Source organism: Ciconia boyciana, chromosome 21 (genome assembly GCF_034638445.1).
Source record: "Ciconia boyciana chromosome 21, ASM3463844v1, whole genome shotgun sequence".
Taxonomy (NCBI): domain Eukaryota; kingdom Metazoa; phylum Chordata; class Aves; order Ciconiiformes; family Ciconiidae; genus Ciconia; species Ciconia boyciana.
The window spans coordinates 5,412,911-5,429,255 of record NC_132954.1 but is presented as its reverse complement, the minus strand read 5'-3'; the positions used below and the strand labels follow the sequence as shown (position 1 = coordinate 5,429,255).

At 63.3% G+C, this 16,345-nt stretch overlaps 1 protein-coding gene across 12 annotated transcripts in view; it reads left to right on the top strand.

The window, feature by feature from the left end:
* Nucleotides 1-16,345, top strand: part of MACF1 (microtubule actin crosslinking factor 1) — a 149,764-nt gene that overhangs the window by 5,071 nt on the left and 128,348 nt on the right. Inside the window, exon 1 of one of the 12 annotated variants that reach the window (XM_072885335.1) lies at nt 2,421-2,577. The exons of 10 other annotated variants lie outside the window; for them this stretch is intronic. In XM_072885335.1, the coding sequence (XP_072741436.1) occupies nt 2,484-2,577 (94 nt within the window). In that variant the 5' untranslated portion in view covers nt 2,421-2,483. Of the gene's footprint in view, nt 1-2,420; nt 2,578-14,083; nt 14,151-16,345 lie in introns of those variants that run through there. One more of the 12 variants, XM_072885337.1, reaches the window with a different exon arrangement.

The window sequence follows — 16,345 nt, the reverse complement described above, 5'->3', positions numbered from 1 at the left end:
GATGCAGTGGGATGTGCTGGGATGCACTGGGGTGTGCTGGGATGCGCTGGGATGCGCTGGGATGCGCTGGGATGCAGTGGGATGCGCTGGGATGCGCTGGGATGCACTGGGATGCGCTGGGATGCGCTGGGATGCAGTGGGATGCAGTGGGATGTGCTGGGATGCAGTGGGGTGCGCTGGGATGCACTGGGATGCGCTGGGATGCGCTGGGATGCGTTGGGATGCAGTGGGATGCAGTGGGATGTGCTGGGATGCACTGGGGTGTGCTGGGATGCGCTGGGATGCGCTGGGATGTGCTGGGATGCAGTAGGATGCGCTGGGATGCACTGGGGTGTGCTGGGATGTGCTGGGATGCGCTGGGATGCAGTGCTTTGGTCATACTGGGTGCACTGGGATGTACTGGGATGCACTGGGCTGCAGTGCTCCGTGCACACTGGGATGCACTGGGCTGCGCCTGGCTGCTGCGCTCTGGGCTCACTGGGCTGCACTGGGCTGTACTGGGATGCGTTGGGATGTAGTGGGATGCACTGGGCTGCGCTGCGCTGCCGCGCTCTGGGCGCACTGGGCTGCACTGGGATGCCTTGGGATGCACTGGGATGCGCTGGGCTGCACTGGGATGTACTGGGCTGCACTGGCTGCCCTGCGCTGCCGCGCTCTGGGCTCACTGGGCTGCACTGGGCTGTACTGGGATGCGTTGGGATGTAGTGGGATGCACTGGGCTGCGCTGCGCTGCCGCGCTCTGGGCGCACTGGGCTGCACTGGGATGCCTTGGGATGCACTGGGATGCGCTGGGCTGCACTGGGCTGTACTGGGCTGCACTGGCTGCCCTGCGCTGCCGCGCTCTGGGCTCACTGGGCTGCACTGGGCTGTACTGGGATGCATTGGGATGTAGTGGGATGCACTGGGCTGCGCTGCGCTGCCGCGCTCTGGGCGCACTGGGCTGCACTGGGATGCCTTGGGATGCACTGGGATGCGCTGGGCTGCACTGGGCTGTACTGGGCTGCACTGGCTGCCCTGCGCTGCCGCGCTCTGGGCTCACTGGGCTGCACTGGGCTGTACTGGGATGCATTGGGATGTAGTGGGATGCACTGGGCTGCGCTGCGCTGCCGCGCTCTGGGCGCACTGGGCTGCACTGGGATGCCTTGGGATGCACTGGGATGCGCTGGGCTGCACTGGGATGTACTGGGCTGCACTGGCTGCCCTGCGCTGCCGCGCTCTGGGCTCACTGGGCTGCACTGGGCTGTACTGGGATGCATTGGGATGTAGTGGGATGCACTGGGCTGCGCTGCGCTGCCGCGCTCTGGGCGCACTGGGCTGCACTGGGATGCCTTGGGATGCACTGGGATGCGCTGGGCTGCACTGGGCTGTACTGGGCTGCACTGGCTGCCCTGTGCTGCCGCGCTCTGGGCTCACTGGGCTGCACTGGGCTGTACTGGGATGCATTGGGATGTAGTGGGATGCACTGGGCTGCGCTGCGCTGCCGCGCTCTGGGCGCACTGGGCTGCACTGGGATGCCTTGGGATGCACTGGGATGCGCTGGGCTGCACTGGGCTGTACTGGGCTGCACTGGCTGCCCTGCGCTGCCGCGCTCTGGGCTCACTGGGCTGCACTGGGCTGTACTGGGATGCATTGGGATGTAGTGGGATGCACTGGGCTGCGCTGCGCTGCCGCGCTCTGGGCGCACTGGGCTGCACTGGGATGCCTTGGGATGCACTGGGATGCGCTGGGCTGCACTGGGCTGTACTGGGCTGCACTGGCTGCCCTGCGCTGCCGCGCTCTGGGCTCACTGGGCTGCACTGGGCTGTACTGGGATGCATTGGGATGTAGTGGGATGCACTGGGCTGCGCTGCGCTGCCGCGCTCTGGGCGCACTGGGCTGCACTGGGCTGCACTGGGCTGTACTGGGATGCATTGGGATGTAGTGGGATGCACTGGGCTGCGCTGCGCTGCCGCGCTCTGGGCTCACTGGGCTGCACTGGGCTGTACTGGGATGCATTGGGATGTAGTGGGATGCACTGGGCTGCGCTGCGCTGCCGCGCTCTGGGCGCACTGGGCTGCACTGGGCGGCACTGGGCGGCACTGGTTGCCCCTGGGGAGCTCTGGGAGGCAGCGCGGCGCCAGGCGGCAGTGACGGCGCTGGGAGGCGGTCGGGGCCCTGGGAGGCCCCGGCGTCACGGGTGGCCCTGCCCGGGCGGCGTCACCTCCCGCCGTGGCCCCGGTGGCCCCGGTGGCCCCCGCCCCTCCCGCCCGGGGCTGCCCCGCGCCGCCGCCAGGGGGCGCGGCGGGGCCGGGGCGGGTGTCAGGGGGCGGGACGGCGGCCAGGGGGCGGGGCAGAAGTTCGGGGGCGGGGCCTCGGGGGCGTGCCCGCCGGCCGTGGGCGGGGCCGCGGGTCGGGCGGCGGCGCGGGCGGAAGCGGTGTCGGCGCAGACCGGCCCTGGCCGCCGCGCCGGCAGCTGCACCGAGGCCGCCGGCACAAAGGCCGCCATGGCCGGGTACGTGCCGGGGCTGCTCCCGGCCAACCGCAGCCAGGAGAAGGAGTTCGTCCAGGCCTACGAGGACGTGCTGGAGCGCTACAAAGGTACGGCGGCCGGCGGGGCCCGGTGCGGGGCCTGGAGCGCGGCGGGACCGCCCCGCGGGGGGCTGAGCCGGCGCCGTCCCTGTGCCCGCGGCCGGGGCTCTGCGGGCTCCTCTGTCCCCCGGCGCCCCGCTCGGGCGGGATGGTCGGGGTGAGCATCGCGGCGTGGGGTGCCGGGGTGCGAGTGTCCCTGGTGCCCCCTGCGTGGGGTGCCCAAGGGGAGAGTGTCCCCTGCGTGGGTGTGCAGGGTCCGAGTGTCCTTGGTGTCCCTTGTGTGGGGTGCCCGGGGTCTGAGTATCCCTGGTGTCCCCTCCATGGGGTGCCCAAGAGATGAGTGTCCCCTGCGTGGGGTGCCTGGGGTCTGAGTGTCCCTGGTGTCCCCTGCGTGGGGTGCCCGAGGGGAGAATGTCCCCTGCGTGGGTATGCAGGTTCTGAGTGTCTCTGGTGTCCCCTCCATGGGGTGCCCAAGAGATGAGTGTCCCCTGCGTGGGGTATGTGGGGTCTGAGTGTCCCTGGTGTCCCCTGCGTGGGGTGCTTGAGGGGAGAATGTCCCCTGCGTGGGGTATGTGGGGTCCAAGTATCCCTGGTGTCCCCTTTCGTGGGGTGCCCGAGGGGAGAGCGTCCCTGCATCTGAACTGTGTGGGGTGCCCAAGGGATGAGTGGCCCTGGTGTCCCCTGTATGGGATGTCTGGGGTCCCTGTGTCCCCTGTGTGGGCTGCCCAGGGGCTCAGTGTCCCTGCATGGGGTTGCTGGGGTCCCTGCATCCCCTGCATGGGGTGTCTGGGGCCCTGGTGTCCCTGCGTGGGGTGCCCAGCATTCCAGCACCCCACCTTGCTGCTCAGAGCACCACAACACCCATCATCCCTGTGCCCTTCCCCCGGGGTGCCATAAGGTATGTGGGGACCCCCCCATCCCGCATCCCCGCTCCCACTGCCCCGGTGTTCCCGTGGCCCCCCACGGGGCCGGGCTCCCTCTCCCCGAGCCGTAGCTGGGCAGGGACGAAGAGCCGATGCGCTCCCCAGGCCGCCGTGTCGGCAGCTGTGCCGGTGTCGGTACCGGCAGTGAGTGTGCAGTTTTGATGTCGGTGGCTCGTCTCCGGGAGTTGCGTGCGTTTCCATTCTTATTATTATTATTTTTTTCCTCCTTGCTGCAGAGATAGACTTGTCTTGGAGCCCAGATTTCAGCCCCACAGGGCTCCTAGCGCTCTGTTTTGTAAGTTTAGCAGCCAAGTCTCTTTAAAATGCGGATGGCCGAGTCGAGAGGAGCCAGGCGCTCGCAGCGCCCGTTTCCTTTTCCTTTCTGCCTGCAGAGAAAGGGGAATAATGGATTCCCCAGCTCCCTGATTCAGGGGGTGCCACTCAAACCTCCCAGAGGTGGGAGAAACGTGCAGCCTCGCTCCGCTTTCACAGGGAGCCGGGAATAAAAGCCTCTTCGGGCGCCTTGGAAAGGCGCTGGATAATGTGACTCGGGCTCATCCAAGTACTTGACAAACTTTTATTAATAAAAAGCCCCTTTGATGTAGTTGGGTTCAGCGTGGAGACGCAGAGGAAACGGTGCGGTGGGTGCCAGGGGCTGGCGTGGAAAGAGCTGTCGTTTGCATCGGTTTGCTTTGTTCCAAAAAAGAAAATGAAATTACAGTGCCTGTCCGTGCCGGTCCAGCTGGAGCACCACCGGCCGGCGGTGCCAGGCTGGGCCCCCCCTCGCCCACCCCGTGCTCCGGCTGTCGGTGCCTTCGTTGAGTGGCCGGGTTCCCCTGGGAAGGAGGGCTTTTTAGGTAATGCCTAATTTCTACACGGGGTTATGGTAGAAAGCTGGTAGTCGCTTGGAAATACCCTGCTGGGTGTTGTTTGATCTCGTTTGTGGTGCCTGTTTGGTGTAGGGGAAATGAGTGTTTATGCTGTATAAAAACTTTCCTTTGCCTTCGACCCCTTCCCAGCTCCCCAGCCCTGCCGGGACGTCCCACCTGCACCGCGCGGGCTGGGTGGGAGCCTCCAGTTCGGATCGTGGGGCTCCAAGCTGGTGGACGTGTTGTCTCTTCCCTGCTTTCCCCCATTGCAGCTCCTGTGAACGGTTTGGTTTTTCCTGTCCGGAACAAGTTTTCCACTGGCTTGTCCCCTCCCCCTCTTAATTCTGCAAAAATGGAGAGTTTTCACTGAAATGTGACTGCTGGGGGCCGAGCCGTGTGGGGAGACCCGCGGGGTCGGTGTCCGGTTCGGGGTGGCCACCCTGTACCCACCGCATCTGGGACCCGGTGCTGCTGGCACCGGCTTGTGCCGTTGGAGGGCAAGGAGGACGCTTGGTGCTGCCGAAGCCGGGAGCCATGGGGAGATTGCAAATGCCTCCCTGCATTTCTATTAGACGGCTCCACTCTATTTCTAATAGAAAATAGCCTAAAAACCCCAGTCGTGGGGCCTCCGCTGTTGAGCAAGCCGGGGCAGGTCTGGAGGGAAGGAGATCGGCGGCACGGGAAGGGTCCCGGAGCCGGCGCAGTGAGGTGCAAATCCTGCCTTTCTCTGACGAGCAGGGGTTAACCAGCTCGCAGATCCCCGTGATTTCTTTATAAAAACACCCACCCTAGGCAGAGGAGAGCTGGGGTGCTGGGTAGGTGTGCTGCATTGCTGCGGCGCCGGTGCTCGCCGGGGTGCTCCCGCTCCCAGGCGTGCTGGGGGAGGAGGTTTGCATCAGCGCCGCGAGCTGGCGTGGGTGCTGCGGGGGCACCCGTCCCTGCTGCCAGCGGACCCGGTGCTGGGCGATGCTGCGCCCCGGTCCCGGTCCCGAGGGGGTTGGTTGAGCAAGGGGATGGGAGTGGGGCTCAAGGAGGGGATTTGGGGGTGGTGTAGGCTCCGGTGCCACCTCGCAGTGCTTGGAACGTGGCAGAGCTGCCCTGATCGTGGCTTCCTTTGACTGCTGGCATCCTCAGGGAGCACGGCACCCTCCGGGTTCTGCTGGCCCAAACGGCTCCCGGCACCTGCAGCTGGAAGGTCTCCAGCACCAAGACCTTCACCAGTCTGGCCCAGTTGAAAGCCAGCGGGCCAGTTTCCCAGGGCCGCGCCGGGAAGGCACGGCATGGGGCGGCTTCCAGCCCCTCTTGCCTCATCGCTGGATCGCGGTGCTTGCAGCACATGCCGGGACGTGCAGCGCTGCTGCCGTGGGTGCTGGTGAGGATGATGGTGGCAGCACGGGGGGTGACAGCGGAGCTGTCGGGGGCCCCTCTGGATGCTGCCACCAGTCAGAGGGGTCTGAGCAGGAAGGGAAACCCTGGTCCGTCCTCCCACGGCACGCAGAGCGGGGCTCAGTGTCTGAGGGCTGCTCTCCATTCCCATGGCACGTACCTCCCACCATGTTTTGGGGGATGCTGACCCTTGCTGTCCCCTCAGGAAAGCAAGAGCCGGCACGTGGCTTCGTGCTGCCGCAGCCCCCGGGACACCAGGCAGCGCAAGGGTGCAGGCAGCGCAAGGGTCACGGTTTCCCTGTTCAGAGCACTGTAAACATTAACTAATCAATCTTGGTGAAATCTTTTCTTTTCGATAATTAACCCTTTTCGTGATGGGGGTAGAAACCTGGAGTGTCAGAGAAGCCCTTTCCCACCCCCGGTGCCATCTCTGCCCGCTCTGAGGTGCCCGGCACGTGGCCTGGCTTGTTTGGACTGGGGCAGCCCGGGATGGCTTGTCACCTTGTCCGCCTAACCCGGCTCCCGTTAGGGAGGGAACAACCTTCCCAGGGACTGGAGGAGAGCCTGGGGCGGGCAGAAGAGGTGTGGGACCCTTGTGTAAATGAACCAGAGCGCGTTGGACCCCTCCTCGTGGGGCTGGAGCCTTCCTGCTGGTGGGCAGCAGTCCTGGCCGTGCCCATCTGTGAAGAAACTCCTTTTTTTATTATTTTTTTTTTAATTTGCCTTGTCTTCTGCTATAAGAAATACAACTAGAGGTGTCTGGACCCCAGCGCTGGGGTCTCAGGGCTTGGAGACCCCTTGCCGCGGGTGCCCGGTTGCTGCCGCCGAGTGGCTGTGCCAGCCTGGCAGCGTGCGGCTGCCTCCTGACGCGGGGCCGCTGCTGCCGGGATTTCATCCTGCAAACACTAACGTGGTTCCTGGGCGGTGCTGAGTGGGCTGCATGAGGCCTCTGCAGTCTGCAAGAGAGCTGACGGGACCGGTGGCATGGTGGTGACTCCTCATGGGGGGGGAAAGCCCTTCTTCCTCTTCATCACCTGGGAGGAAGGGTAGCTGAGTGCTGCTGCAGAGTGGACAGTCCCTGGCTCGGGGGAAGCTGGGCTGGAAGCCATCGGGCTTTCCACCATCGGACCAGATAACGCTGATTTTTTTGGGATGCACGTGGGAGTCGCTGGCTTCCCTGGTATGGGGACACACACCAGTGATCGAGGGCGGCTCAAGAAGGTGGCAGGAGCCTTGGGCTGTCCCCAGGGATGGCCGGAGCCGGGTGTCCAAGGTGGAGCCTGAGCATGCGGTGGAAGGTGCTGTTTCGCTCGTGTTTGTTTTGGCCAATAGGGAAATGAAGTTGGTGGTTTTTCAGGTGAGAGTATCCACCCTGCCTCGCCCGGCCGGCTTTCTGCTACCTTCGCGGTGGAGTCATCGCCATCCCAAACGCCCGACGGTGCCTGCCGGGCTGGGCTCGCCTTGTCGAGAGGTGCGTGCCTCCCCCCACAACCCGCCAGCATCCCCGGTCACAAAATCAGCAGAAGTGATCGCAATTGCCATCGTCGTCCTGGCGCCCTGCTAACGAACCAGGACCGTGGCTGAGCCCTGCTCGCGGGTCCTGGGGCTGTCAGCTGCTTCTCCGAATTTACACGTGGTTCTGGTCCAGGGAGAAAAGTCCCTGGGGAGGCTGGGACGGTGGGTGCCCGTGCAAGGTGGCCGCATCCGCGGTACCTCCCTGGCACAGGCACCAGGACGTGGTGTGACTCCCGCCGGTGCACGGTGCTGTGCCAGCAGCGAGCGCCGGAAAGCTTTGATCTTGTTTCGCCTCCGAGCTGAGCGTTTGGAAAGGGCTTGCGCTGTTCTCTCGCTCCTCTCCTCAGCACTGCCTGCACGCATTCCCGTCAGAGCCTTTTCCTTCCCGGCTCATGCTTCGGGGCGAGACCGGAGTCTTTGACCTCCGTCTGCTGGTTTCTGGCCAACCTCCTTTCCAGGCTCGTCTCGCTTGTGTCAGCTAAGTTTAGACTGCTCTGGACATACCGTGGCTGATGCCAGCGGCACGAAACCTCCCAGAGGGAAGTAGAAAAAGAGGTTTTATTTAAATTTAAAGTGTCTTGACACTGCTGTTTGAATACCGGGGTGATAAGTCCCTTTATATGCACCTAAAACAGATAAAACCATGCTGTGGGAGCAGCAGTGGACTTCAGTTTCCAGTTTCTCCTGTCTCGGTGCTGTGCCGGCGTTTGGGGTGGGGTGTGAAGCAGCTCTTCTGTGCTGGGGCTGCCGGTGTCCCCAGACAGGGTGAGGATGAGCGGTGGGAGAAGGAGGAGGAAGGACCCTGATAAAGCCATGTTTTGCCCTCTCTTCTGCACGGAGGGGCTGGGAGCCCTTCCCGGGGCCGTGGCTCATCCCGGCTGCCGCGGCCGAGCTGGTTCCTGCACGGGGCAGTGTTTCGCTGCCGGCTGGAGCACGAGGGCCGGGATGGTTGTGGGGCAGCGGGCAGGATGCACCGGGCAGTGCCGGGAAGCCGTGTGGCTCTTCCCGGGGCTCTGCTTGGCCAAGGAAGCCCTGGAAGGAAGGTTTTAGGGGGCACTTTGGGGTGAGCTGATCCCACCCAAGCCATGTTGGGTGTGCTGGGGAGCAGATCTGGCACCTGGGGTGGGATTTGCGACCGCTCAGCCTTCGGTGTTGCGGCAGCTCTGGTTTGAGGGGAGTGACCGGGTTGGTGTTGATTTGAATCTATCGCTTCGCTGGGAAGGAGCAGAAATGCATTCTCATTAATATTCCCCGGGGATGGTTTCCATGAGCAGCCTCTGATGTGCGGCCGTGATGGGGAGCGTGGGCAGGGCTGGCTGATGCCTGGTGCAGGCTCTGCTCACCCCGGGGGACGCAGGGACCGCGGGGGACGATGTTTTCTTGGGGCTGCGCTCGTCGTGGTGGGACTGCTCTCCCTGAGCACAAATTCAGCCCTTCCACGCTCCTGCCTGCAGCTCGGCCGTACCCAGGGTGTCGCTGCCTCGGGAAGCTCTGTGCCGTGGACGGATCCTGGCAATGCCAGCTGAGTTTTCCAGGGCAGATGAGGCAATTGCTGCCTGTGGGGTGAGGCGGTGCAGGAGTGGGTGCGATGGCATACCTGGGATGGGGACAGCAGCCTGCCGTGAGCGGGGCCGCGGTGGGAGCCCTAATTTCTGGGGCTGGTGGTGGCCGTCACCCATGACGTGCCACCCCTGCCCAGCACGGCTGTGCGGAGCCAGCCTTCGTGGGTCCGTGGGCAGGACCTACAAACCGGCTCCTCTCCGCACCCCGACTGGTTGCTCACGCCTTTCCCATCCCGTCTGAGTCTGCAGGTGGGGTGGGAACCAGCAGAGCCGCTGCTGGGTGGCGGTGGGAGAGCAGGGGGTGGAGGCGGGGTGCCGGTCTCCCCGGCACGGGGAGGAGAGCGGCTTCCTGGCAGCTTTTGCCGGCTGCCTGCCGGTGCTGGCCCTGCCAGCAGCGTGGTCCCCTGCCTGGGCGGCCCCCGTCCCGCATCCGGAGCAGCCAGGCTCGCAGCATCCCTGCTGGATGCTGACCTCGAGCTCCCCCTTGTCCTTCTAGACACTCTTTCTCGAGGCTCGCTGGAAGCTCCACGTTTGACATCTCAGCATTGCTCTTGTCCCGAGGGGCTGGGCCCGCTGCTGGGGTTTGGGGGTGTTCAAACAGCCTCCAGCTCGGAGAGGGAAACTGCCAAGGAGGTCCCCTGCACGGCAGCATTTGCAAAGCACGGAGGAGGCTTGTGTTAATAATTGTTTCCAAGCTCGTGTCGTGGGTTTTTGTGCATCCCGATGGATCCCACCCGGCTTGGGGGCCAGGGAGGGGGTTCCTCCAGTGTCGCCTTCCCAAGGAGGAGATGTGTGGTGGGGCTGGGAGGCTGGGTGATCAGATTTGATGTACGTCTGGCTGCGGACATGGTAAAACGAGTCCTCGGATGTGATCTGAGATGTGTGCCTTGCTTCTGGGTCAGATAAGCCCAGTGATTCCTGGAAGGAGGGGTGTGGGGAGGGCTGTTGGGCAAGATGGTTTGGGAGATTTTGGACGAGAAGTGGGATGCTGATCCTGGCAGCAGGGCTGGCAGGATGGGCCGGGGCTCCCTCTCGCCCTGTCGGAGCAGGCTCTGACAGTGCTGATGGGAGCCTGGATCCATCGGTACCGGCAGCGGTGAGATGAGTCGGTCTGCAACGAGCGTCTTGTGTTGGTGCCCAGTCCCCCTGTTTATCAGCAATCTGGACCAGTGAGTTCAGGGCGGCTGGCTGGGCGCTGCCAGGGCACAATCATGTTTTTTTGTTGTTTCCCTGTGCGTGACATGCTGCATTTCCATTTTTCATTTCCTGTTGGACCCCGTTTCCTCTGGTGAGTCCAAGCCTGCCGGCGTGGACCGTGGGGCCGGTGCTGTGCCCGTGTCCTTGCAGTGGCTGCCTGCTCTCCCTGCCCTCCTCTGCTCAGCTGAGGCATTTTTTACCAATGCCAGGGAAGCTTTGCCAGCCTCCCCCCAGTGATGGCTGCTGTGTTTTGTACCCCTACGGCACCTGCGTGGGTCTTCTCCTCTCCCAGCCTCTGCTTTTGCCCACCTCGAGCTCTGCTGGGGCCCCTGTCCCCTTCCTCAAGCTCTGCCAGGACCCCTGCCTGGGTCGAGGGCAGAGTCCCCGCACGGTTGGGGCCAGGGCCAGCTCTGCCCCGTCCTGCTCCCAAGCCCTCGCTCTGCCCCTGCTGCCTCCCGGCCGGTTGCCCCGCTCCTGCGTGGAGCTGCACCTCTGCTTCGGTCCCGGTGGGACCTTTGTGCTGACTTCTGGTCGTGTCAAATAAGGGTGTCACTTCTGTCTTGGTTTTTATTAATTGCTATTCAGGTCCACAATGGCCTTTCAGAAGTGCTTTTGCCAGCAGCTTATTTTTCCCTGCAGGAAACTGTATACAAGGGCTCCCGTGGCAATGAGATTTGCGTTGACCTTGGGTAGTTTTGCTACAAGAGTCGTCCTGGTAAAACTATCCAGGGGGAGCGACTCCTTTCCGTGCGGAGCAGGGTCAGGCTGTTCTCCCAGCCTGGTGGTCCCACACTGCGCATGCTGCCGGCAGCTGCCCCGCCAGCTAATTAGCACAAATTAGCAGCCCCTGCACTGCCTCCCTGGTTCGAGCACCAGTTGATATGAGGATCGCTCCGAGTGACGCTGGGGACAGCTGATGTGGCCATCGCCGTGTCGCCGCTGGGGGCTTGCCGGAGCGGTGATGGCGTAGCCTTGCCGGCGAGGCTCTCCTAAAATAAATGCATCCCGCACCCCAGGCTTGCTCCTGCTGCTGCCGTGGGTCACGCGTCTGTGCCCTGGCTCTGGCAGCGTCCTTGAGCATGGTGTGAACGGCCTCTGCCCCGCTGCTGGTGATGGTGGGGAAGGGCGGCACGGTCCCCTGCCGTCCCCTCCACTCGTGTGCACGTCGGGGAGCAAACCCCCCCACCCCGTGGGGCACTGCCCTGGGGCGAGGGTGGCGGGGACAGCCACGGCGCAGGAGGTTTAATTTCAGGCGGCTCCAGACACTGCACGTGGAGATATTTCATCCTCGCCGGCTGTTTGGGATGCTTCTCGTTCTTGCTGCGGAGGGCAGTTGCTGGGCTGGGAGATGCTGGGATTCCTCGGTGGCTGGGTGCACGGTGGCCGGCCAGGGAGCTGGGGGCTCCCCCCGGCCCCGGTGCACTGATGGAGCCAGCTGGAGCGATCCTCCCTGCTCCCGGAATTCCTGGCGTTCCCGGCAGAGAGAAGGAGCCTGGATGCTTGTGGATGGGGTCTGGCGGCATCAGACCTGCTTCCCCTTATCGGGATGGGAAGGAGGGAAGCGCCCTTCTCCCCATCGCCGTGGGGTCTGGGGGGCACGGCGGGTGTTGGGCTGCCTTCCCGCACCACTGCCCTGCTTTGGTGTTAGACGGTGTGGTAGGGAGCGGGGCAGGAGGGAGGCACCGAACCCCCTGCAAGCGTGGGGTGACCCTTATCACCCTGCAGGTACAAAGCCACGGCGGGTGCTGGGGGGAGAGCCGGGGTGCCGGGGGGGCCAGGATTGGCCTGGGGCAGCCACGTCTCCCTCCTGCTGCTGTAATTTCAGAGCAGCTGCCTGCTTGCTGCGTCCGGCGGCCGTCCCGGTGGTGCCTGGTCTCTCCCCTTTGCTGGGAAGGGGAGGATGGAGATAAATAAAACGGGGACGTTGGCGGTGCTGCCCGCTCCCCCGCGCTGGGCTCCGCTCTCCGTGCTGGCGCGAGGCCGGCTCCGGGCGCAGGGGCGAAGGAGATGGTGTCCCCCGTGCCCCCTCCACGGGGCTGTTCCTCGCTTCCCTCTCACAGCCCCTTTGTCAGCAAGAAGCAGGGATTTTTTTTTCCTTTTTTTTTTCTTTAGAGGAAAATTCCATTGTGCTATTTTTAGCGGTGACAACTTGGCTTCTTGCAACAACTTTATTCTGCTCCCGGCTCTGCCGGCAGGCGCGGGGGGATGTCTGCAGGAGCGGCCCCGCGATGCCGGGGCTGCGGCCGGGCTGCGGTGTGCCGGCAGGCGAGGGCTGCCACCGCCGGCTGCCACCGCCTGCTGCCAACCAGGCACCTCCAGCTCCGACCCTGTGCTGAGTCCTCGGCGGAGGCCGGCACAGCCGGGCTGTTCCACGTGGCCACTCGCCGGTGACCGTATCGGCTCCCACTCGCCGGTGACCGTATCGGCTCCCTCTCACCGGGATGGGCGTTCGCCCCGGCTGCTGTGGACCCAGGGCTGGGGCAGCTCCCTTCAATGGCAGCGGGTCCTCTGGGTGTCACCTCCATCCCACCCAAGCCTGGCGGTGGGTGCGGGTGGTGCGGAGGGCCCCGGTGTAATTGGAGCGGGGGGCTGTGCGGGGGTACCTCACCACCTGCCTCCATTTCCCCGGAGCGACTTTGGCTCCCCGGTTCCCAGGCCGACAGCTGTCGGGGGCACAAGCGGCAACTGGCCCGCGGGGTTTGCTCCGCTTGCGAAGGAAAGTGATACCCCCGGTGCGCGTCTGTCCCCGGAGAGGTGTCCGTCTGTCCACAGAGCTGCAGAGGAGTCGGGGCCCTGTGCTCCCCTCCAGGGTAGCTTGGATGTGCAAACTGGTTTTATTAACGTTTTTGTGGATAACGTGGGGCATTGCTGGGGGATGCTGCTTGCTTTGGGAACGGGTGGATCCGCTCCCCCAGCACGCGGTGAAGGAGCCGGGGATTCATGTGCCGGTACCGGCAGATAAGGGGAATTTCCTCGCCCCGGCGAGACAAGGGGAGCTGCCACCCCTGTTTTCTGGGGGGTGATTTGGCTCCTGCAGCACTTCCTCGCTTTGGTTTCTCTCCTTTCCCTCCATCAAAGCTCAAATGCTGTGTGGGTGTGCCAGGATGGCTCTGCCGGCAGGTGCCGGCCATGCCGAAGCCCAGGCGGGCAGATCCCGCACGGTGCGGTGGGTCTTGCTCAATCTGCTGGGATCTTTCCGGAGAGGCAGTGGGTTGATACAGGGAGAATGTGATCCGGCACCATGACAAGCATGTTTCATCACCGCTGCTGCTGCTATTATTATTTATTATTTGATTTGACAGAAGTCCCGGGACATGCCCGGTGGACACTGGTTCCGCTGAAGGGCAGCGATGAGCGGGGTGGGTGCTCAGATCCCCTTGGATCATGCTGGGCTGGTTTCCTGCTGCTAAAAATTCCTTTAAAACGAGTAAATCTCCTTTTCGGCTTTGCAAGCGCCTCGCTGCCGGTGCGGGGCGAGCGTGTGGTGAGCAGGGGGGGCAAAAGCAGGAGGGACCCGGCCCCCGCCTGCTCCTGGGTCTTTCCTGGCCCTTTTTCCCAGCGCTTGAAGGGGCTTTTCCGGTGGCTTCTCCCAGGCTGGTGGCCTGGTATCAGGATCACCAGGGTGGCTTTGTTGCTGTCCCACGAGGACAGGGACCCCGCACTGTGCCCGCTGACTGCGTTTTCCCCGTCTTCTGCTGTCGTAAAGCCTGTTGGGTTTTTTCTTTCCCCTCCCAATTCCCTCAAATGTGCTCCTTGCTGGAAATATCCCCGGGACATACAATCCCTGAAACCTCCGGCGTGGAGGGTGGGGTAAGGGGTGCTGGGAGCCCTGATGGTGCTGGGCACTTGCTGGTAGCGCTGGGCTCATTTGCAAAAAGGGGGGTGGCCTCGGCCATGGGAGGTTTTAATGCGCTTCATCAAATAAGGAAACGCGGGGGCCGTGCCGCAGCTGGGCTCGCGAGTGGTCAAAGGGCGACGGCGGCGAGGCCAGCGGGGCTGCTGAGCCGGTGACGGCGGCTGGGGCTCGTGGGTGCCCCGATGCCACCCAGCTGAGGAGCAAGGTGTGCTCGGCTGGAAAATGAACTTGGGGAAGTACAAGAAGTTCCTGGATGGACTTGGCACCCTAAAAGGTATTTCTCGCCCTCCGTGGTGTGGATGCGCAGCATGGAGAGAGGCTGAGCCGCTCCAGCAGAGTCCGACCATCTGCCATCGATCGCTGATCGAGGCAAATCGAGTCCCTCTGGGACGCCGAGGAGTTGCCGGCTTCCCATGGAGGCAGCTGGGAGGGGTTGTGCTTTCCACGGCTCTGCTTCGCTTCCTTCTTTTGTCTTTTATTTGGATTTCGAGCGGTGTGTCTGGGCACAAAGCGAATGCTGGGGCAGCGGCTGAGCCAGCCCCGTAAGTAACGCGGGGAGGCAGGGGAAGCTGCTTTGCAAATAACAACTGGAAAAGAAATTGAGCTCAAAATCCTGCTAAAGGGAGAGGAGCCGGCTCCGCTCCTGTGGGTTGGGCACTGATCCGGCTCCGGTGAGGGTGTGTTTGCCGGTGTGGTTCCCACCGGCCGTGGCGTGGGTCCCGCTGGTCATGGGTGCACGGTGGCACCCGGGTGCAGATTGACTTTTTTTCTTTTTTTCCCCCACTTCTTTCCAAAACTCTTTCCCGATGCTCTGCCCTCTCCCGTCTCGCGGGCTGTCCCCGGAGAGCCGGCTGCGACACCCGATCGTGCCGGGCTGGCCCCTGGCAGGTGGCTGGAAGCCGGCGGCTGTTGTCCCCGCTGCAGCAGGCAGCGAGCCCGGGCTGCGGGTGCAGGGGCAGCGGGAGAGCAGCTCGGTTTACCTGGCCCTCAGCTACAGCAGGAGGGGATGCTTCCCTTGCTTTTTCCCCTTTCTTTTTTCTTTTTTTTTTTTTTTCCCTTCCTGCTGTCAGAGGAGCTTTTTGCTCTGGGACTCCCAGCCGGCCTCATCTTGCTGCAGACAGCTACTGGGGTTCGCCTGCTAGAAGGAAGGCGGAGAGGAAAGCAGAAGGCACCCGGGATGCCATCGCCTGTCATCTAATAACACTCTTAGTGACTTGCCCCTTTTTTACAGCACTGCCGTGGCACGGCCGGGCTTTACCAGCTGATCCCCCTGTATAACAAAGGTGAATCAATCCAATGTTTAATTTAGCAGGGAGCCAAGGGAGTTGTCACCAGTTGGGCTGGCAGCCTCCCCACCCTCCCGTGCCGCTGCCGGGGCTGACGCGAAGGGTTAATCCTGCAGCTCTGTGGCTGACAGCTGCCCTGAGTTATTGTGTCCGGGAGTAATATAATTCACTTTCTTATGCTGGCGTGGTGTCCATCATAAATTTTTCCTGAGCCTCGCTGCAGCTGGCACGGGGGATCAATGTAAAAGGAACCCCCAGTCACCGTGTACCGGCTGGGTGTGCCGTGCCGGCGGCCGGCTCCGTCCCGATGCTGCGCTCATCCCCCCGACTGCAGCCTCTCGGCAGCCAGAGCACGGGTGGGCATTGGACTTGGGCGCCAGCGACCCCTGCTCTGTGTTTTGGGGCCACTGCTGAAGCACCTGCGCTGACGCGGGGCGTTTCGGGCCCCGTCTCCAGCTGCAGCTCTGCAAATTCCCCTCCTGCCTGTGCGAATGAGGTGCTGAGGAGCTGAGATGACATTATTAATAGCGTTTACAAGGTGACTGGTTGCAGAAGCTGATCTGGCAGCCTTCCCCTCTCCAGGTGCTGCCCAGAGCCCTGCCAGGAGCGCTGGCTGCCTGCGCTGGCTCCCGCACCCCGGCGCTCGTGGCATTTTCTCTCTCCGCCCTTGCAAGCCTGTAACGGGCACATGAAAACATGGGCAGCAAGTCCCCAAGAAGCCAAATCTGCACTTTTTGGTCTGTTTTGCTGCCTCTAGCCTGAGCGATGCCAACTTGCTGGCTGTCACCGGCCGTGTTTACCGCAGCCCTTTGCGGCTTTAATTCAGAAAGCGGTGCAGGCAGGGAGATGGAGGAAACCGCGTTGTGGGCAGGGGAGGCAGGGAAGGGGCAGGGGATGCTCAGGGGAGGTGAGATGGCTCTTTGAGCGGGCACAGCCACCCCTTTCGCACTGCTGGGGTGCTTCCTTGTGCATCCAAGCACAGAAGGGGCGCCCGCCTTTGCGGGCGGTTATGGTTAGCTCTTGCTGTCGTGGTTTGGCATTTGCCACGTAGCAAAGTGTGCTCTCCAGCGCCAAAAGCAGCCCCGGCCAGCCTGCCCTTGAGCTGCCGGGCTGGACAAGGCTGGAGGAAAGGAAGGTTTTATTGCTGGAGAGGTTTCTTTTCCCCATCTCTATTCATCTCCCC